Below are 23896 nucleotides of genomic sequence, written 5' to 3'. Positions count from 1 at the left end.
GCGATGCTTCAAGTCCATATCCAAATAGATCATATGCTTTTTGAAAAAAAAGAAATAAATAAATAAAAAACAAGAATGCAAATGCTATTTATTTTTATATATTTTTTGTGTAGATGACCTTTTTGCGGTCATATCAAACAGGTAACGTTCATTTTCTGTTCTTAAAAGGGTAAAAAAATATTTATGAAATTCTTTGCATCGGTACAAAATGCCAAATTTATCACTATTATTTTTTGAATATTATGTTGTGAATAAATTTGAATTACGATAATATTATTGATACATTTGCGAAAGAGAATGTCTAGGGAAAAAATATTTATAGTGTCTTTACTTATCTCTAGTTTAACATGTGTTTGTTATCTATTGTTTTTACTTACCATAAGTTTTTTAATAAATGTAATAAAAGTTTTGTATATATTGATTGCTTTTATTCATCATTCGTTTTGTAAAAAGTGGGGAGGGCTCGGAGCACTCTAGTGCCTCGGACCTCGTGAAAAGCGTAAGTACAGCCCTGGTGGGGTAGGTCTGTCATTAAGTGGAACAACTTCTGAGTTATCAGTTAAATGATTCTTCTGATCACTCGCTGAGATTAGAGTGATCTGGAGAATAGCCCGAATTTTTAGAGAATTCCCTTTACTTATAAAGGGAATTCTCTCTTATAAAAGTGAGGAGTCTGCTGAAGGAGTCGTGGCCTCTTTGGTGGTTTCCCTGGGATATGTGCGGCTCTGTTCTGTGGTGGAGTGGGCCTGCCACTGGGTAGAGCCACCACTGAGCAATGAGGTAAATTATCTTTCATGTCACTCATTGAGATTAGGATGATCTAGGGCAGTGCTTCCCAAACTTATGGATGTAAAGGCCTCCTTGGAAAAATTGAAATATTTTACGGCCCCCATCGGGAAAAAAAATCGTTATACAGACATATATTATTATAATATTTATTGTATTTATATTCAATACAAAACATACACAGCGAATATTGCAAAAATCAAATGCAAATATGACATTACCCGAGTATTTTTAGCATCTTGCATATTTGACATGGTACACTTAGTCTTAAAACATTTTAAATTTGTTTGTATTATTTCACGGCCCCCCTCAACAAAACTAACCGCCCCGAGAGGGACCGCGGCACAGTATGGAAAGCGCTGATCTAGGGGATCGCCCAAGTTTTTGGAGAATTCCTTTTACTTATATAGTGGATTTGCTTGCTTCCTGGGGAGTAGAGAGGTTCTACTCGGTGGCTGGTTTTTGCTTGTCATTGAATGGAACCACCGCTGAGTTTTTTTGTCCTGGGGTGATGAGTTTAGTAGTGATCCTACTCAGTAATATTTAGAGTAATCTTGTAGATCACTCAGAGTTTTTGGAGAGGTATCCCTGCACTTAAACATACCTCAATAATGGTCGAAGCCGGTCTAGGTAGTTGCCCTTCCCATAATGCATTACATGCTATCCATCTGAAAGAGGTGTGTGCTTTGCATTATGGAATACTAAGGCATCGATGTGAGGACATTATCCTCTATATACAATGATCAAATAGACTAGTATCTACATATATTGTATACATTCATGACATACCTAACTTTTTCTTAATTTTTTCAATATTTCTAAGCTATGCGGGTTTGTCTGCGAGTGTTTTCAAATTGTCGAAATCTCTAAAAAAATTTCCAATATATATATATTTATTTAAAAAAAAAAGCCCGGTATAAGTGGATCCGCGCAGTTCAAACCCGCGTTCTTCAAGAGTATATGTATATATCAACTGAAGCGTTTCGTTTTCGTTGCATTAACAAATATCTTTATAAGGAATTTCAAAGTCTCAGAAATTGTTTAAATCCTGATGATGGATAGTGAAACCTCTATGGTTTAAATTACTTTCTGTAAAGCAATTAGAATATATACAAATTATTGTGAGTTCTCATTTATATTAGAATCTTGATTGTATGCAGCAATTATTTCATTGCACATTGCATCTCTTTTAGGCCTGCTTGGGAAAAGGTTTGGAGATCTGCTATATTCAGATGTATATTCGCGAATGTTGAAATCATTTCAACTATAGGATAAATTATTTTAGGATTAAAATATTACTATAGGATTAAAACTATAATAAAAAATCCTCCAAAGAAAGCAATTAACGCTTTCGTAACTAAGATTTCCTGGAATAAATATCTTAGATAAATCGAATGTTGTTCCTCAAATGTTTGTTTGCACAAGTTTGTAGCAGAAATTATTATTATTACAACGGGTCTCCATGGTCAGAAGACTCCTTGCTTGAGACCCTACATTGACACACTAGCCATTATTCACACAATACCTATCATCAGAACCGATAATAAAAATTTAAATTATTTGAAATTTCTTAAGTAAATTTTGACAGAACAGCCACACGTCGGTTCGCTAAATGTAACGAATCCGGGGTGTTGACTAGGCAGGATAATCGTTAAAAACCGGAATATTCAAAAAAATCTCAAAAGTTAAAGCAACTTTGATAAAGCCACTTCACTTTAGTCGTTGAATATAATGATACAGGGATTATAGCCTTCTCACCGACCCGAACGAATTAATTCATTTTAATTTTAACAAAATTAAAATGAATTTTAATTAAAGTTAAAATTTATTTGACCTAAAGTTTAAAAAATTCTTGCATTTTACAAGTTACTAAATTCTTAGAAACTTATAAAAATTATTAAAAAATTTTTACAAGTGGAACTATCTTTTAGGAAAATAAAAGAAACTCAAGATAGATGAGAAAATAAGAAAAGAATTCAGAAATAATTAGAACATTTAATATAAGTATTCAAAAAATAACATCTTTACCGAATAACAGAAAATAAATTAAATTACATAAATATACTTGAACTTTTTTTATTAAAATTTTAGGGTTCTTGACTTCATATTCACAAAATTAGAAATAATGGTCTTAACGTCTATTTCCGCACATATATCATTTTCAATAGCTATTAACGCCAAACTAACGAGCCTTTTTTGTGACATACTTGTTCTTAAGTAGGTTTTAATCAATTTCAACTTAGAAAAGGAACGTTCACCGCTCGCTACAGTAACAGGTAAGGTGAATAGTATTCTTAAAGCAATTGAAAAGTTAGGGAAAGATAAATTATTGGACACAATAAAATTAAGAATATCGAAAGGGTTTTGAATATTTAAATTATCCTTCCGAAAAATATCCCAGAAAACACATAACTTGTCATATTGTTCTATTGCATTTACGTCTTTATTGTCGCCGTCCTTCAAAAGAATCTCTAAATCGTCACAATTTTTTCGTAAATCTTCGTTATTAATTTGTAGTAATCTATACAAGAAATTGAAATTATCATAATATGTTTATAGTTGTTCAAAACGTTCTATTAACGAACACATTGCAACGTCTAGAAGTGTATAAAAGATGTTCACTCTAAATTTATCTACTGGCGATTCGTCATGAAGTTCGTAGTCAAATTGTCGTGTCTTCTTTCGTCGTCGGACTTCCGTACCAGTTTTAAATTCTTGTTCTCCGTCCACCTCTTCACTCAGTTCTTTTGCCGTTTTAGAACTTATTTAAAATTTGTACCTGATCGATACTCTTGTAAGAATATTTTTAAGTTTTCGATAGATTCTAAAGCAAGTGTAATGTTCATATTTTTGTCTTGAAGCATTTTACTCACAGGGTTTATTCTGTTAAGTAAATCATGCCAAGTTATAAGAGAGCAAATAAATTTGTAGTCCTTTATTTTAGCACATAATGTGTTTGTGCTTCATGCTGAGTTTCTTTGTTAAAATTTTCAATATTTAAAATTTCAAAAAGTGCATCGTAAATTTCTCGTAACTGATATCGTAGAGGGCGGATTGCATTAATTTTACTTTCCCATCGCGTGTCTAATGGGTGTTTCAATGTTAATTTTTTTTTACAAACTTTAAAAGAATTGCCCAACGTTTGTAAGAGAATGAAAAGAAATTGTATATTTCTTGAATAATTGCAAAGAAACTAATTGTATCTGCATTCACTTTGGCTGCATCGTTAATGATTAAATTTAGAGTATGAGCAGCATATTGCACATAAAAAGCTCGAGGATTTTTGTTCAAAAGCAAATTTTGGAGCCCATATTTTTTCCCTTTCATATTTGCCCCATTATCATACCCGTGACCTCTCATACCTTCGATGGGAATGTTCCATTTTTCTAGTTGTTCAATTATTGTTGCACATAAACCACTTCCTGTGGAATCTGATATATCATGCAAAACCTAAAACGTTTTCCCTGATCTTGACAATTCCATTGTTACAGGAAACAGCGAATAATAATGGTCATTTGTTCTGTTTTACTTGCATCAGATGTGCAGTCTAAAATTATGGAATAATATTTAGATTTTCGAATTGATAATAAAATTGTATCCCCGATTGCGTTACTTAAAGTTTCCAATATTTCATTTTGACTGTCTTTACTCAAATAGTGTACTCTATTGTTTCCTTGTGGGGCCCTTTCAACATGATTTTCCATAACGGGATCAAACTTCGCAAACAGTTCGACCAATTTTAAAAAATTGCCGTTATTCCTTTGATATAATTTATCAGATGATCCGCGAAAAGCTAAATTTTGGCTACCAAGGAATTTTATAATTTCAATCAAGCATTCTAAAGCACTCGTCCAATGTTCCTTTTCCATTTCATACATGCTTCGAGTCTGGCAATCAATAGTAGTTTTGTTTTTTAAATTTTTATCAAGTTCCTTCCATTTTAAAAAAATTTTCATGCGAGTTAAACTAGTCTCATGTCTATGCAAAGTTGTACTTACATTTCTCCAATCGTTATAATCTTCTATAAGACTACTTGATTCAGTAGGTGCGAAAAGTTTGCATCCAAAAAAAAAAATAGAATTTAAAGTTTTGGAATAAATGAGCCATGTTCTTCGCACAAGTTTCCCGTTTTCCATTTTTCTATTATAATACGTGTCGCCAAATTTACGACCATATGTATCTCTGGGATATATTATATTTTTCTTTTGAACAGGCCCCATTTCAATTAAAACAACTCGTAATTTTTCATCAATATTTCCCCATTCACCTGGATCTTCTAAATTTACCGAGACTAACAATGTGTTAGTTTCGTGGTCAACTACAACTAAATCTTCTCCTAAGAGGATTTAGTTGTAGACGCATGATTTCACTTAAATCGTGCATCTTGTTCAATAGTTGCAATAGTACTTTCATGCAAACTGGATGATGTGCACACGGTTCTTCAACTCTGATTTTTGATGTATCGAGTTGGTTACAATCTGCATCAGAATATTTTAAAAAATTTATTATGAGCCCAGTTTGTTTCTTAATATCTGCCTGTTTCACATCATGACGCTTACGATTTTGTGTACTGGATAACTTTTTTTAAATTTTTGATTCCATTTCTATTTTATACCCACAAGAAATTATTACACAACACGACACAGAGACGAAATAACAGTCCGCACTGCGCTACTGTCAGTAGCCTACTGAGATGTGTACCATATGACTGGTTAACTAGCAACAAATTTTTTTACAAAAATTCGTTTCTGCAGTAGACACAACATTCTGCAGGCAAGCATTTAGCCTGCTCTCGCTGCAAAATTGAGAACAGCTGGCTGATCAAAGAGGCAGCAATATACTTTTTTTTTTTATTCGGTGTATCCGGCCTTTTTTCTTTTAATATTGATCATTCCAAGAATTTTTTGTTTTTATGATAAAAATTTTGTTTCTTAAACTTATGAGCTGTGCCCTGGCGGCGGCGCTCCTCTTCGTAGCAGCGCCCCCATGCACCGTATGCTCCGCATGCCCTCTTCCGCCGACCCTGCCTATCATACTTTCTTAAACTCATTCACAGACAAAGCACTCACAACCACTTCTGGCAACGCATTCCACACATTCACCACTCTCCAAGCAAAAATTCTAGTTCTACTACTGTCACACTTTCAGGTAGGTGGAATTACAAAGCTGTTCCGAACTTTGATAATGTTAGTAGCTCACATACAGACTTAAAAATAAAAAAAAAATGAAATATGGATATTTTGGATTACTTACATATTATTCAAACTCCACTATCAATTCAGAGATTAATTAGAAATAAACATCATGAGAAGTAACATTAAACCTCGTGATTTAATTTAAATAATCTATAATCTCTAAGTTATATAAATTATAATTCAGATATCTTAGATTTGATTTTTATTTTTTTATTTTTTTATTTTTTTTTATTTTACAAGAATAAGAAGTGCGGCTCTTGTTGAATGAATTGATGAATTTGATGTTCTAGATTCCGACAAAAAAAAAAAAAAAAAAAAATTGCCTTCAATTTTGAAGTAGTAAAATTAAAATTTCATTACACGATGCCTTAATTTGAAATTTCAAATTCATGGGAGGGGGGGGTGCAGATCACCTCTCCATTTTTGTTTTAACACTTGGATATTCTCAAAGTTCCTGTATTATACGACGACTAATAATTACGGTTAAATCAAATGAGAACGTGTGGAAATTTAATTTTTTTATATAAAAATTAAATACCTATTCATATTTCTACCAAACTGCTCGTGTTCACATATTTGTTAAATAATCTTGAAAAGCTTCAAGAAAGGTGAAGAAAACGTAAATTATTAAAACATAACATTCTCGTCCCCTGGAGTCCTATATCGTTTAAATATTAAATATGCTGCTTCTAGACAGGCACATGACAGTCAAGAATTCTCATTTTGCAAAGCATTTAGTATAAACATAGTAGCAAAATATAGACAGAAGTGGTATAAATGTCTGTACAGGGTGCTCTGAGTACAATATCGTCTTGATACATTTGCTTCATACTTGCACGTTTAAACCGAACATCTCCGAAGCGGCGGCGAAAGGGAAAAAAAGAAATGAGTTTTCCGATCCATTTGAAATATTGTCTCCAGTTGCTATTACTGAAATGGCAAGCAGAAAGCATTCATTTCTGAAAAAAAAAAAGCTGAATTCGCGAAGTGTGATTTCCACCATCGATCTTAACATGGCTACGGTACTCTGATAAGCCAAGTAATATTTCTCCTTTCGAGAAAAGCTATCTAAAACTTCTCGAATCTATTTCGATGCTGCCGTGACTGCAAGTTCTCTACAGGTAAAAGTTTATTTTCTGATCTTAAAATAGCTTCAGGTAACTACGGTACATGCATAACGTATGCATTTTCTAACAAGGAAATGCAACGTCTGCTGTTGGTAATACTTTTAAGCTAAAATCACCAAGATCAAGAGGAGAAATAGAAAATTTAAGAAAATGCACTAGTGCACCGAGATTTAAATACACATAGCACAAAGTAAACGTGCCTAGAACAAATCTTCCAAAAACAATGTGCTACATTTGATGTGCCCGAACTTTTTAAAATGTTTAAAAGAATTATATAGCAACATTTATGTATTTTTTTTTCTTTACCTAGACCAGTGGTTCCCAACCTTTTACCACTTGCGTATCCATTTCTATAAATTATACTCCTTGTTTTTAAAATAGCTGTTTTTAAATACTGACACTTTTGTTCAGTACTCTATCTTAATGTAAAATAGTTTACTTTACTTGTTTTTCCACCATTACTGATTATTTTTCGTGTATCCTGAACGGCCCAGCACGTACCCCCGATTGGGAACCGATGACCTAGACAATTAAATTTCCTCTATTACAAGTGCAATAGGAAAAAAATCCGTCAGAAGTTCAGCTAATTGCAGTTAATGCTATCACTGTAATCAGGAAACAAGACTTTACGGTTTTCTTGCGCGTTCCACCCACAAAAAGTCATAAATCCATATTACAAATATTTTTTTATTCCCGATTTCTTTTCTAGTAGCTGACTAAAAGAACTTTCTCTAAGCATTTCTTCGACCGAAACACTGTTTAAGTCCGCAACTCAAAAACATCGACAGTAGACCTCACTGTTTCAGACAATACTATATTACATTAGGAACTAAGGGATAGCGGCAGTTATCTGCCGTACTCTCTTCGTCGGATGTAGTTTAAAATCATGATAGTCTTGGGCTATCAATCTGTGTGAATCTATCTAGAAGGTGAAGTTAGCTACTCGTCAGTCATCAAAAGCTAGATAGGATTAAGATGGCCTCACGTACTCTCTTTCTTTGAGGAACAACAAGCGTTACCGGATTTTTTTCTATTTTTACATAATCAGAAAACAGCTTGAGATCACATGTATAACTTTTTTAAGCCACATCAGATCTCCAATAAGCGGGGGGGGGTTGCATCTCACATCATAGGGCAATAAAATTGATCTACCACCTACATACGTTTCCTCGAGTGTTTTTTTTTTTTAATTTAAATAAAAAATTGATATGAACATGGGTCCGATTCCGAATGGTGGAGAGAATCAACTATTTCACGATTCAGAAGGTAATAAGCCTTACTATGCATGTATCGGTCTAATTATATAGACTAATTCTCTCAAAGCGTACTCGAAGCTTGTTGTCGGATGTTAAGCTAATGTGTTTACCTATGTATTTTCTGGAAAAGATGCTGGGTAATATTTTAAATTGGGAGTGCACTGACGTTCATTTCATTTAAGGTTTTTCTCATGGCAATGCGAGAACTACTGTTGAGGAATACCGAAGGTTATGTTTCCAACTTGTCTCTAATCAACTATACTTGTATTGAAATACTCCGACGTTGAGTTTAGGTGCTGGTTAATATTCATGTTAAACGTTTAATGGAATGAATAAAATTCATAATTTAACTCATCATTCCATGTGCTGTTTTCATTACATTATGTCAAAATACGTATTTTGACACTGTTTTGGGATCTCTTTCGGAGGATGTCCCTTTATTGAAGAAAAAGGACATGTATTCCATCACGAAGGGGACTTAACGCATTGTTGTCGTTACTATCCTATTCGTTGGAATCAGTTGTTAATCCGAAATGGATAAATGACAGGAGATCCTTTTTCTTGAGAGCTTGACAATGCCATTCCAAGTCGCTGATCTGATTCTATCACTGAAGACGGTAGTATACTTAAGAATGAAATTCAGAATTGTTTCAGAAATATCCCAACATTCGACACTAACCTGAACATTATCTTCCGATATCCAAATCTCTCCAGTATAGGCAAACTCCACGAGTAGCTGAAGAGCAAAAGCATCAACGTCATGCATAGTAATCATGGATTTGTGTTTTTCTGCCATCTCACCTGAAATAATAGTATTGAAATTAGTAATTTTAAAAAAAAAAGACTTAAAAGAACATAAGGATTAATTACTACTAGAAACAAACTTAAGCACGCATATTATCCCCTCCCCCCAAACCACAATGTCAAACCTTATGATTGAAGAATTGCAGACCAAAGTATCCTGGAAATTTACACAAGAAATCTTAAGTAGCAGTCAGTGCATTAGTTTTATGAAAATGTGTACTAAATCACAGTACTTCAAAATGAACTGGCAATTCATTTTTCATGAACAACATGCGATTTATGGTTAATTCGATCTGTGTAAGAAATTATTAGTTTTATTTTAAATGTCTCTTTCTTCACATGACCAAAGAAATTCGGGCTGAGATCCCAGACTTCAATGATAAGGAGGTAATCATTTGTGTTCAAATATAATAAATATTTAGGGAAATAAACTTAATGGAAAAACGAGAGATTTTATGTTCGCCCTTGTGGAATTAACGATTACTTCCATAGCGCTAAGCTACTAGAAGAAAGATCATTATAGGTTCGATTCTAGCCGCCGACTAGAGGAACTTTCTTCAGCCAGTTCCCTAGGTAATCGATCTTTGGTATGGGGGCAAGTATATTTCCTCCCCCTTCCAGAAACTATCGATTAAAAAGAATCCCGTACCTCAAAACAATCGACCATGTACCAACATTCATTACAGACGATATGAATATTATGGTTTAGTACCACGAGATGCCGGCAGTTGTTGAACGTTCTGGTTCTTTTCTCACTCCTTCCTCCTGAAGACTCTTGATTCACTGAAAGCTTCGAGCTCAGGTGTCAGTGAAGGCCGAAAGATGGAGACTGGTTGCCCACTCTTTTCTAAATGTTAGTTAGGACTGAAAGAGCTCCGCCTATTCTCTTTGAGGAATAAAAAGGTGTAAGTGTATCTTTTCCGTCTTGTCTTTATGAAACTAACCGCTATATATTCGAAATTTGGTACAAATACCAAGTACTCATATAGTGGAAAAATTAAAAACCCATTTTTCTTAGAAATGAAATCGTGCTGAAATATAATACGATGCTGATTTCATTAATTTTTTTTTTTTATTACTATGCAAAAAGGACCACATGGGTTACTTTTTTCTTTGACAAGTTTACAAACGCTTACTATCATTTTGCTATTGTCTGCTGACAAATTACCATTTTAGGGATACGGATACAGAGTTTCAAGTTAGCAAAACGTACTCCTGTTTTTCTCGCCCCCCCCCCAACATTTGTCGTCAATAATGCTAAGAACTCTAAATGGCATGTTTCTTCCTCTTCTGAATACTTTTCTCTAAATATTTGAAAATTCTTTTCTTCCTATTCTATTAGAACAGCTACATGCACGACAACACGTGTTTTCATAGCTAAACTCTAGGGATTACAGAAGGTAACTTTTCTTCATTCGTTCACTATTTTCTAGTACACCCTCCTTTCAGGTATTTATTCTTAAAAATTACAGCTTACAGATATTCAAACTGAATATCAGAATTGAATATTATCTTCCTTTGTTCCCAATTTTTGAGATATTAGTATACCGTAAGATTCAACCATCTTTGATGTTTACAAATCGGAATAATAAGAAGAGCCACACAATAAATCAGAAGCTTAATATCCCCAAGAAACTTCAGGATATTAAGCGCCAACCTTTCTTGTTCCATTCGAAATGGCCATGTTACCTTTGATTAGCGCTACTCACACATTCTTGAAGGCTGGCAATGTCAAGTTCATTTCTAATTAAATCTTGATTTCAATATGATTCTATCATTGAAGCCATCCTCTGATTTTTCATCTGTCGCATCTGTGAATTTCCAACCCACATTTTAAAACTGGTTTGAAACGGAATTTCTTCTATACTAACTTTGTTTATATTATATATTTCCATATGTGATTTGCATCTTTCACGAAAAATTGTGCTTAAATGGACGAAATATTACACCTGTGTTTGTTTCATTATTTAAAATGACAAAACAAAAACGTTACATTTTTGTTTAAAAGTGAAACATCAAGTGAAGTATATCAAAGAATTCAGTAAAACAAAATAAACAAACAAAAAAAAAAAAAAAAACTCCGCCATACTGACCCTCAAAGATAAGTTCTTACATTATCTTACGTTCGAGTCAACCTCAGCAAGGAACGCCTCCCTTCTTGGAATGATAGTAACTGCAGATTTCTGCCGATATGAACATAATCTAGCATCCACAAGGCGCGTCAGGATGTAAAAAAAAAAAAAAAAAAAAAAATCTAGACTTCCTCTTCAGGCTCCGGCTGGAACGTCCCCTCTTGTAAAAGCTTTACAAGTCTCAGATCCATTACACAATCTTTCAAAATTTCTAGATATTCAAGAGTAAACCTTTTATAGTTCATTTCACTCCCTAAACAGATGCTTAGACTCTGTTTTTATCATTTCTTCAGGTACTCTACGGATAATGTTCATTTTAACTATAATAGTTCTATTACTTTTTATCCAAAGCTGTCAGCAGGCGTGTTGTAAAACCAAGCCCGTCACCATCAACTTACAGTCCAGATTCAGTCCTACTGTATTGATTTCTTTTTTCTTCCTTTATTCCTGTTACTTGTTTTGTGAACCAGATTACCAGTAGTATTTTTCAGCGATATATTATTTAAAATCATTGAAAAAAAAAATTTTTTTTTTCCCCTTCTCTTCCTAGCCCTTGCGTGCCTACGATACCAGTCAGAGGACTTTAACCTAGAAATGTTTTTCAAGAACTCTTTCATAAATCATAACTATTGATATACGAGAATGTTAATCGGGATTTTGCAGTCTTAATTTTAATGAACCAGGATTTAGGAGATTTTATCATAAGGGAGGGGTAAGAGTAAAGAGATATTTTCCAGTCCAAAAGCATGTAATTTAAGTCACTACCCATATTTTTTTTTTATTATTATAAACGCTGCTAAATATGACCAAGAATTTATATTTTTTATTAAGAATTTCTGAACCTAATCCTTTCATAAGCGACAACCTAGAACTCATGACTAAGTGAATCTGTTGAGGAAATGAAAAGCACGCAACTGAGGTTATCGTAAATAGGTTGAAAATCCTTTTTATGATAGCAAACTGCTCACTGGTGCAATTCCAGAAAGAGATATGGTCAAGGAAGAAAGAAAACATTTATCTTTAGTAGCAGTTTCCGACAGTAGTGTCCATCACTCTCGATACAGTGACGACAGATTCGTCGGACATATTTCCACTTTTATCTGGAATGACTAACGATTGTTTCCTGTTTCTTTCCCATGTTAATGTCACTGGGAAGGACTGTAAGAGCCATTTCGGAGGACATCAGTTTTACGACACGAGCCTTATATCTTTAAAAGCAGCAATCGGTATTGCTGTCATATGGCGCGCGGGGGGGGGGGGGGGTAGTTTTACTTGTGCACTAGAAGATTTAAAATAAAACCAATATATTAAACACATATAAAGCTTTGTGAACTTAAACAGGAAATTAAAGAAATAAAATCATTCGTCTTTGGCTTAAAATTTATCGCTTTTAAGGTGTGTGATACAGAAAGTTGTTTTCGTTTGCCAGAGATGGAAAGGAACGCACCATAAATGTAAGAAACCTTGTGAAGCTGTGCTATTAAAAATAAGCAGACTCGTGTGTGTTCATCTGGTGTTATACTACTACTACTACGAGAATTGCTAACTTTCGATCTATAACTCTTTCTTAATGTCAGTTTATCTGCGATCCAGAGTTAACCATCCGTTAAAAAGTCAAAATGTATTCGCAATGGATACTACTAAGAATTTTCCATGAAGATTTTTTTTTTTTTTTTGACAAATGGTTCATAAGCTTTAATAAAGCACAGTCGGATTCCGCTATTCACAGAGGAAGGTTAGAGTTCAGCAGTATATTATACTTAAGAAACAAATGTTCTTGTTTAATTCATATTCTACCTTAGCGTAGAAAACGAGAAGAAAAAAAAAACGTAAAAAGGGAAAAACAATTGCTCACAGTCAGTATACAAAAAGCGAGTCGTGAATCGTTTTACTTGCTGAAACGTTGTTTAATTTAAAAAACGTTTTCCCACACGAGAGCTGCAAGGCATATAGCAAACATGTGCCGTGTGAGGGTTGAGATAGAAAGCAAACTAATTGGTTGATATTTCTGTTTAAGAGATGGAGGGTTGTAGTCTGTCTTGAGTAAATACTTCGTGGGAAGGGTTGCTCCACAGAACTAAGGTAGATGCAATGAAAGATAACTGGGAGTAACTGGTTCAATGAGTCAGCAGTTAATCTGTAAAATTTGTCGCTCGAGTTGCTGTATTTGATAGAAATGCGGGAAGGGTTCATAATGGAAGTTATATATCCGCTGAACAATACTCATGGAAATATTTACAGGAAAGATAGTGCGAAAATCGACCATCTTTGAGATGGTTAAAGAGTGTGAGAGAGTTGTTAATTGACCGAACTGTTCTCTTCTGATCAAGAATTTTTATAGAGGTTTTATGTGCACCACCTTGTTTTGTAGCGCACCTCCTCGCGATTAACTAGCCAAAGTTGTTTCTTTGTTTTAAAAGCAAAATATAATTATAATATACAGAAGCCACATCGGCGATTTCCACTGCTGCAGACCGATATCCGACTTCCTTGCTTGCAAAGAAGTTATTAGTGGTAATAACAAGATAAGAACAAATAAAACGAAGTTTAGCCTAAAGCGCTCAAGGCAAGGTATTATTCCATTACTTATTGACTAGAACAATACCATCGACGGTCTCTTCGTAAACGAATTTTTATTATAATCCCACATGTATTGAAACATGAAACAATATATTCTCGTTTGCACACTCAATACAAACTACGGAAAACAATTATTACAATGTCTGACATTGTTTGGTTCGATGCCAGTCTGTATAGCTGAGGTTAGAACTGTTCATAACATCTTCCTGTTAGTGGAAAGACGTGTCAGGAGAGAGAGAGGGCTGCACAGTTCCGCGAAGGCTTAAAATTGATTTTCTTGTAGTAACGGATACCCGGATCGATTAGGAAGAAAAGCATCTGCGAATTCTGTCTACGGTGAAAAGATAAAATAAAGGAAACGTAACGATAAGGTTCGTGTTTTAAACATCCTCTGTAGCTATGAAATTCTGAAATGTTTACACACTTTTTACCTCTGCCACCTCTGCTTTCTAGTTATGTTTGATTCTGATCAAGAAAGTGAATGTTAAAATTTGCAAAATATACTAAAGTAGGAGGATAATTAATGATGAGCAAAAGGGTTGTATTTTCAGAAGGCTGATTTTCGTAGGATATTTCACTAGTCTGAAAAAGGGGACACAGTCAACTGGCCGATGGTTAGCGGTGCGCCGGACATCTGGGCGACAAAATAATAAATCAAATATGCAATGCTATTCTATTGATCTACTACCCGCTAAATTTAAATACTTTTTTGAGAAACGAGCTAAAAGAACGATATAAACATAAAATTTGAAAAATCTCGCTTATAATTAAGTTTATTTTTATTGTGTAGAATTACGAAATTGTAGAGAAGTTATATTGAAATTTCCATGTAAAAAATTAATCAGCTAGTTAATAAATATTTTAGTTTATATCATAATGAGAATATTAATTTTTGGTCGTAAAAGTCATGTAATGTGGAGCCAAAGCATGAAGGAATTATTTGTGAATGGCACATTTTTACTTTCTCCCCATCTTTTTGCTCAAATTTTTGTTATTTTGGCTAGAAAGGATGGAGGCCCTGTTTTCTTTGTTTTGTATTGTTTACTACCTAATAAGACTCTTGAAACATACACAAAATTATTTTATATGATACATGAAATGTGGCCATTACTAGATCCCGAAAATATAAATATTGATTATGAAATTGCCATTCATCAAGCTTTACCTATAATATTTCCGCAAGCTAACATAAATGGTTGCTTTTTTCATCTCGTACAAAATCTTCGTAAGCATTTAGCTTCATGCTATCTTTTAACCAGATATAATTCTGATGCGCAATTCGCTTTAGATTCAAAAATGGTCACTTCACTTGCTTTCGTTCCAGAACAAGATATTATTTACGCTATTTCTGTGAAATGGAGAATCATTTATCCAATGAATTTGAACCAATTTTGGAATGGTTTACGAACACATACATAGGTCGTCTAAGAAATAATAGAACCAGGGCTCCACCGATTTTTCCCTCAAACGGTTGGTCTGTGTACCAAAGAACAATAAATGGAAGCGATAGGACAAATAATTTTGCGGAAGCCTATCATCGAAAATTGCATTTGAGCTTTGGCAGCAGCGTAAGTTATCCAAATTTATGGATTTTTATAAATGAACTACAAAAAAATTTTTAAAAAAAATATGATGTTGATTATGAAAGAGTAGTAGCAGGTTATCAACATCAGCACAAACGTAGACGTTACGATGAAGCTGACCAAAGAATTTTGAAAAAAGTTATAAATTACGATAGGGAAAATAGAATATTTACGTAGTATTGCATATAACTATAATATGAATTAATAAATTTAAAATAAAAATTTTGTTTTTAATTTCATATACTTTTTTTTGTTTTAATGTATATATGTAACATGTGTAAATACGTTTGTTAATTAAATAATATTAATAAATGAATTAAAAACTATTTTTTTTTATTTTAATATTTTGCAATTATACCTTTTCATTTTTAAATCATTCTTTTTAACCATCTCTTTCATAAATGATCCTACAAATTTTGATATGTATATGATATAATTCTTCAAAAAAATAAAATTTTTTAATTTATCGAAAATTAGAATATCGGAGCCAAATTCACGCAGGTAACTTAGGTGAGTCTAGGTCATTAGGTCTGGATTATTTTTATTTTTTTATTTTTTAATTATGTGGAAATAACTCATACCTCATGTATAATATAAAATGATAAGCCTTTTTTGTAACGTTTTTGTGACACGTTTTTTGTCAAGTTATTTGAAACGTTTTGAAACTCAGGAGCTACCCTGAGTGTCGAGTCTGCAAAATTCGAGTCATCAGAATTCAAGGGAGAACCGGCCTACCAGTCCAGAACTCGGGGAGCCGTAGGCTCCGGGGGTCCCCTTTCGAATTTTCAATATTCGAGTCATCAGAATTCAAGGAGAACCGGCCTACCAGTGCGGAACTCGGGGGATTGGGCGCCAGGGGTGCGGAACCGCTTTCGAGTCTTCAAAATTCGAGTCATCAGAATTCAAGGAGATCCGACCTACCAGTCCGGAACTCGGGGGGGGGAGCCATAGGCTCTGGGGAGGGGGGGAGGAACCCCCTTTCGAGTCTTCAAAATTCGAATCATCAGAATTAAAGGAGAACTGGCGTACCAGTCCGGAACTCGGGAGGGAGGGATTGGGCGCCATAGGCGCCAGGGGCGAGAAGCCCCCCCCCCCAGTTTATATATATTTTACCAGTATTTACAAAAAAAAATCCGCCAAATTGTATGCCTGCTAAGCGTGCAAAAATTTGTAAGTTTCTGTCGCCCACATGGCTATCTCCCATTGTGAGTCGCCCAGTTGTGTACCCCCTGAAAAAAGTAGGGAAAAAAATCCAAGAATCGCCTACCATTTGGCGAAGATTAATCTCAAGACAGCGAAAACAAAGAGAACTAGGCATAGTAACGCAGTCCGATATAAAATTTTCTTAATATTGAAGTGAAGCAGACGAAAATGCAGTCGATCCAGAATGGGATTTCATTGATTTGTGAGAACTTTGTTAGGTACAAAGATGTAACTAATCGAATTATTTTCGAGTTAAAGAAAGATGATTTAACATTATTTTGAGCATTGCAAAAACTTGGATCCGTTTAACTGGATCCACAAATATACTGATATGTTAGGGATAAAGCTGTCAAGGCCGACCGAATTAATAAGTAGAATTGGACTGTTAAAAAAGTTGGAGTTTTTATTAAAATATATATTTTGTTATTTTCATAGGAATGCATAATGTTGTACTAATGAAGGATCAACTGTTAGGCTTGATTCTTTTGGTGAAATAGCAAATCATTAGAACAACTTCCGAAAAGAATTGTTCTGTTAGATATTATCTCAAATTCAAGACGATATTGTACGCGTACTTGGCGTCCATTAAATTGGACTAACTTGAATCCAATGTCGTTGATACTTCTTTGTTGGGAACATGTGATTCTGTGTTATGTGGATATTTCCTTTCAAAGCAATAAAGATCTTCGGAAAATGTAATCCATGATACTGATATTAGTGTACATTTTCCGAGGATTTTTTATTGTTTTACATACTTTATACTCTCTAACCAGTAAATTTATTTTTTATTTTTTTGTACCGAAAGAATTGCTGAAAGTGTTTCCAAAGGAGAACATACTCGAAAAACATCCATTTTCAGCGGTCATGTGCACATAATGAATACTATTGCGAAAATTTATCGTGATGATGACTTATTCACGTTTTTCTTTCTTCCATTCTCTGCGGCATTAATTCGGTTCATCTACTTCTGCTATTTTGAGAAAATAGCACAGAAGATATCAAAAAGGTATAATTACAGTCTTCACATCTTCAGACGTCAGACTTGTAATTCCACGTAAAGTTTCTTCCTGCTAATTAAACATCTTGCCACGTCTGTGTCGCTCAAAAGTTTTAATGATGTGTAGGAGAATATATCAGTCTAGGGCTCACTTCTAAACAACTTATTTTTAAGTTCGTGACTGACTGACCGTATTTACTATTGTCACGCCAGGAACAAAGTAACTTTCACCTCTTCTCTCTTCGAAATCCATTTGTGATTTTCATAATCTCATTTTTCCCCTTTGTTCTCCAGCATTCATTATCAGCTGAGGTCTCTTTACAACAGAATCATCGATCACTTTCTGCATATTCACCTTTAATATAACCCACGATCGTTTGCAATTACTTAAAAGCATCTTCAGAGAAGTTGATTGCATCGAAGAAACGCAAAAATAATTACTTATCATGCAAACATTCCTTGAATTACCATACAAGAATAATGATGCTCTTGATAGGAACAGTATCAAATGTTAATTGCTTTATAGCCTTATATGCGGAGCACGAGATTAGTATTTGTCTTGAACGATTAAGGTTGTGATCCTTGGGAAATAATGAAGCCATACGATTGTTTTAAGGACTAAATGTGCAGAGATTAAAAGAATGATATTGTTTTCCGAGTTTCAAGTTGAATCACAACGGATGTTGACAGGCTGCTGTTATTTTTGTTGGATGGCCACGAGAAAGTACCTACAGAAATATTACCTTCTCTTCTGCTGTAACTTTGTAATGGTGCAGAATAATTCTTGTTGTCCTTGCGTCAGTAAATCACAAACCAACTAATCTTCAAAGAAAAAAAAACACGTAAAATAGACAACTTTTTTGAAAGTGGAAAGAATCAATAAGAGGCCATAACGATATCAAAATTTCTATTTTCTAATCACAACCAAGAATTCTAGGAAAATTTCTCGTCCCTCTGCTGTAGATGTGGAAAAAACATTCCAATATCTGGGCATAAAAATGTTTCTGCTGTTTGATCTTTGCAAAATCAGGCATTTTCTCTAGGAATACAAATATAGATTTTGCACCGTATTAGTAAATTACATTTCAGGACTGTTTAGACTCGAGCTTGGGACACGAATCACTGCTCTATCTGGATGCTTTGATCCTTATATATATTAAGCTTTATCGATTTTAAAATAAGTGTACAGAAAGAAGATAGAGAGGCGAGATACCTATACATAAAGTCACATCTTCATGCATAGAAACGAATTTAAAAGACCATCATATGTTATCTCAAGTGACGCAAAGAAAATAACACTGACTGCATTAAAGACATCTTTATCAGAAATGGTTACTACATGTAGTTCACTGAAAAAAATGTTAAGCCAGACAAACTTCAATCAACAAACTCAACTACAAAAGGTGCTGCGATTTGCTCTTACATAACGCGATGGACCCTCATGTCGGCGCATTTTAAAGAACAATGGATTTAAAATGGCCTTCCTTCAATGCCTTTGCAAAATGTTTCTTAATTTCATGGATATCCGGAACCTTGGTATGCATGAATGAAGAATCCAAGTGTCCTATGAAATCTCTTGCTATACTTTGCTAAGCAGGACAGATGGTTTCGCAAAAATGAACACAGACGTTGAGAATGAGAGATCACAAGTCAGAATTACAAATCCACACTACGGATGAGGAATAATGTTGTCTAGAAAGTCGTATAATGTATACGAATTTTCAAAGAATATTCAGAGTTGACCTTCCGACAGAGTGCAATAAGAATGAAGAATTGTGGTATACGCTGATTAAGCATTTATTCACGAATGAAATGCTTATGAGAGATTTGTTCCATTTGGAGTGAACTACGCATGTGATATGCCTGAATCATATTTCCCAGAATGAAAGGAAATGCATTCTCCTTACCTTAAAGGATTTAAATACGTGTGAATCCTACCCGCATATTTAAGTATGTAATGTGTGAATCTCAAGTATGAAAGATCATAAACTTATGATCTTTATTGATATAAATTATTGAAACTATTGATATGAGGTATAAAAAACTGCATTTTTATGTTATAAACTATTTCAAAAATATCCCATTGTTTCATGAACTAACACTTTAAAAAAATCTAAGGGGCTTTTCATTCCCCAAAGGAAACAGGTAGAACTCTGAAGATCGGTAGGCAGCCGGTATCCACCTTTCGTGAACATCGATAGTGGAGTTATTTCTACCGACAATTTATCGACTTACTAGTAACAAGAGTACTGAAAATATCTTCCATCTTTAAAAGTTCCTATTGTGGGTCACTAGTACAACATTCAATCTTTCTTCTGATGATTTGGCCTTCTAGATTTACTAGATACACACACTCTAGCACAGGCATTAAATATATACAAATGAGCAGATTGTAGTTGGATCAAGCGTTCTAACACGTGGTTCTCTTTAGAAGTTCATAAAACCCCAGCTGTTTACGGGTGAAAGGCTCAGAGGAAACCTAGAGAAAGTGACAGCCCAACAAAAGGCTCTTCAGAAAGGGGAAGTAGAAATATTTCAAATATTTCTACTTCCTCTTTCTGATATTTCAAAGAAAATAAGCAGTGTTATGTGAAGGTATTTATTCTAACGTAAATGATTGTGACGCAAAACTCATCTTTTCGACATATTCGCTAAAGATATATTTTCATACATTTGCAGTAGTGCCAGAGGTCATTATCCCAACGTCGAAGAAATCAATATCAGGTGTCTTTGACGAGGAGATAACATCGTACTGCTATCGTTTGCTTGGAAGTCTGCCAGTGGTCCAAAGAGATAGAAATTATGAGTAAGAGTTTTGTGAACATGGGCGATTTGCTTCGGTATACTCAATGTTTTCTATAAGTAAAGATAGACACGAACTATGATTTCAACACTACTCAGCGAGATGTTAAACCCTTCAGCAATGTCGGTCTTTGATGAAGACACCTGCAATCAACATTATGTTCCGTGATGGACATTATAGCGCTTCTTGGTGGCTGCTTTGTTGAAAATCTGTCTTGCCTTTAACAAAGATACACTTTCCTTGACATTGCGTTTGGTTTGTACACTTCCACTAAATAACGATGAATTTCTGCATACGCGATACCCTTAACACGTAGAAATCGGCCTGGATATTGAAACGTTGTTATACACGTGCATATGACCATGTTTCCGGTTATCCTGCTTTCTTGATAAAGATGGCAGAAGTAGGAAACATATGAAAATGCTCTTCATCTATTGAAACTCTTTTCTCGAGAAAGATACATTTTAATGTGCTGTTACCCATAGTTTTGTTCATGCAGTATATTACTTGAGACTGACTGGCTTAGTATGTTCAACGTTATGCCTATGACATCATTTAAGCCGCCTGGTTCGGCCGAGTCGTTAGCATATCCAGTCTACAAACAACAGGCTGTAGGTTCGAATCCCGCTATGGGAATGGATGTTTGCGATTGTCTTTAGGTGGAAAATGAATTTAATCGCCTTGTATGAGATCTCTCCTCTTACTGGAGGTCTGAAATTACTTGAAAAAAATTCCATGTTTGGTCTCTAGAGCAATTTCCGGATTTTGGAAAAAGTAAGTAAAAAAAAAAAAAAAAAAAAAAAAAAAAAAACGCCCACGATATGAATATACCGTAGGCTTACAAATAAACTTTTGGTAGGTGGGGCCAACATAAAAAAAAAAGCTTTTAACGAGATTATCATAACAAAATTCAAAAGACGGTAACTTCTTTGGTGATATACCATACCATAACTTGATCTTCACAGTACTAGGCTCTAACTTGGTTCTAAAATCAAATCTTAAATGATTACTGCATTTTAAAAAGAAATTTGAGCCAAAGTACAATTTTCATTTGCAGACTGACTGAGTATCCATGTGCATTTCTTCAGAACTTGCAAAACCTTTGCTCAGTTACGAGTTTTAAGTCTTTAATTATGAAGATTTGCGTATGGATATATGTATTTTTAATTCTCAAAATGTTTCATAAACGTTGGCTGCACAGATAGACAAAAAAGTAAATATGACTTGCTGCTATTAAATAAACTTTTGGGTAGTTTAAAATTTATTTTTTTTTATAAACTTAAATTACACAACATTAAAATTAGCTCCCTAACGGTATAAAAAACGACATTTGCATTCACAATGGATTGCATTCATAATGCTGGAAATAATACTAAATCATAAGAAAAGAAAGGGTGGAGTGGATAACACCCAAACAAACTCCTACCGACCAGGTGAGGTTGATTTTATTGGCATAACGTGCAGGAAATGTCTTAGCATGGGTGTGAATTGCTGATGTTGATCAATGAAACATCAACTGAACAAACTGCGTACTCTCTTTGCCAGGTCCTCTCCGAAAATTCATAATAGCAGACTGGCGTTGAAGCGTAGTAGCAAGTACTAAATAAATTTTTCTTACGAGTTTATCTTCTGCTAAAATGACGTCTTAATTATATTTTAGGTTTAACGACATCTCTAGCCTACTAATTATGTGCGCTAATTACCTCATTAAATTAATTGGCTTCATTTCCATAAACACGCTAGTGGCTATAGAAGTCTTTTTCGGCAGTAGAAGGTCGATTCAACACTAAATTTAGCTCACATGTATATATACACCTTTCAATTACTTTATATGGCGTTTAACACCAGTGGCCTCTGGTGGAATAAATGAAAGCAGTCGATATATATTTTTAAAACGAGAAATATTTGCATATGCTATAAATCTGAATATAAAAAGGAAGCAATACTATATAAAATAATAAGTACGATAACTTACAGTTGAACATCGCATGAAAGTAGGCACTGGAGGCTGCCAAAACCACTTTGTGAGCCCGAATCGCTTCACCGTTTGCCTGCAGAGTTAGATCGCACAGCTGGTCCTTTTTGCGCATGCCATTCATAGCAAGGAAAGCAACACCGTGATGATCTGGATTGACGTGACGGATTTGGTGAGGTCGAAGAGTACTTTCGCTAATACCCTCCAGTACCTTCCCTTCCATCATCTGTAAACAATAAATAAAACGAGTAAATGATGATTATTTTAGCTGGATGCTACCATTACAGAACTCAAGGATTACTTTATGCCGATTAAAAATACATAAACACGATACATTTTTAATTATATTTGTAATCTCTCTCTCAGATGAAAATTCCAAAAGGCTAACAAACTGAGATCTCTTGAGGTTTTGTTTTATTCATCGAAGTTTCGTTAAAAATTCCTAATTTTAATGGAAAGAAAGGTCGTGCTGTATACACATTTCAAAAGATGACTGCGTGGAAACGATTCTAAAAGTCGGTAAACATTTTAGGACTCAATTTTTGTTTATTTATGAACTATTTTAGTTAGCCCTCTGACCTTTAACATGTTACTAATATCTGTTTAACAAAAAAGATATATACATCATTCAACATAAGCTAAAGTCACAAAACAAATCCTTAAAAATGATAAGGAATAATAAAAAAAAACTGTAAATAAGAAAATAAGGTTCTACAATTTTGCGCGAATCGATTTAAATTGATGCGTATATTACAACAAAGAGCCAAAATAATGAGCGATTTATTATCCCCTTAACGTAATTGATGCGTATATGTCGGAATGATACCAGCATACATCTGTCCATAGAATTTATAAACATCTTTATCATAATGAAAATATTGTGACGTTTTGCACCATTTATCCAATGCTATCCGATATAATCATTATTAATAACCGATTTTTCATTCCTATAGCATATCAATCGCTATAGATGTCCGGGAAAATGAAAAATAAATTGATAAAAATTAGGAGTTGAAACTATGTTTTGCAAGTTTGTAGGTTACGAGCAGTGGCACACTCAGGAGTTAATCTCTTGAGGAGGGCCGAGTTGAGTACACTATTTGAGAATAAACACTACACATTGCATACGACCTATGACTGGGCATCTGCAATGATCGCCAATACATGATACCCGTGATCTCCTCTGGCCCTGCTCGGGTAAACGAAGTAGAGCTCGGTCGCCCGAGCACTACTTCGTTCGCCTTGCGTTCACAGCAGCTGTGATTCCCGAGAGCTATAGGGTATTTCCACTTTATGTGACCGCTAATTCATTAGTATAGAAATAGAAGACACGACACAACATAAATAAAAAAAAAAAGAATTTTAATTAGGAAAAGATTTTTGGAAAAATTTCTAGTGGTTTTTTTTCCTTTTTCTTTTGGGGTAGCCAGGGCTCCCTGTGTGCACCACTGCTTG

The 23896-nt window shown here is 34.3% G+C and overlaps 1 protein-coding gene across 1 annotated transcript in view; it reads right to left on the bottom strand.

The window, feature by feature from the left end:
• Positions 1–22571, bottom strand: part of LOC150108287 (kelch-like protein 17) — a 128284-nt gene extending 105713 nt beyond the window's left edge. The window contains exons 1-2 of the mRNA XM_090390437.1: positions 22442–22571; positions 9044–9165 (exon numbers count right to left, since the gene is read on the bottom strand). Coding sequence (XP_090246563.1) covers positions 9044–9165; positions 22442–22565 — 246 coding nt within the window. The 5' untranslated portion in view covers positions 22566–22571. The remainder of the gene's footprint in view (positions 1–9043; positions 9166–22441) is intronic.
• Between the last annotated feature and the right edge of the window lie 1325 nt (positions 22572–23896).

Source organism: Typopeltis vanoorti, chromosome 3 (genome assembly GCF_054136105.1).
Source record: "Typopeltis vanoorti isolate ZY-2024b chromosome 3, IOZ_Tvanoo_1.0, whole genome shotgun sequence".
Taxonomy (NCBI): Eukaryota; Metazoa; Arthropoda; class Arachnida; order Uropygi; family Thelyphonidae; genus Typopeltis; species Typopeltis vanoorti.
This window is presented reverse-complemented; position numbering and strand designations above follow the sequence as displayed.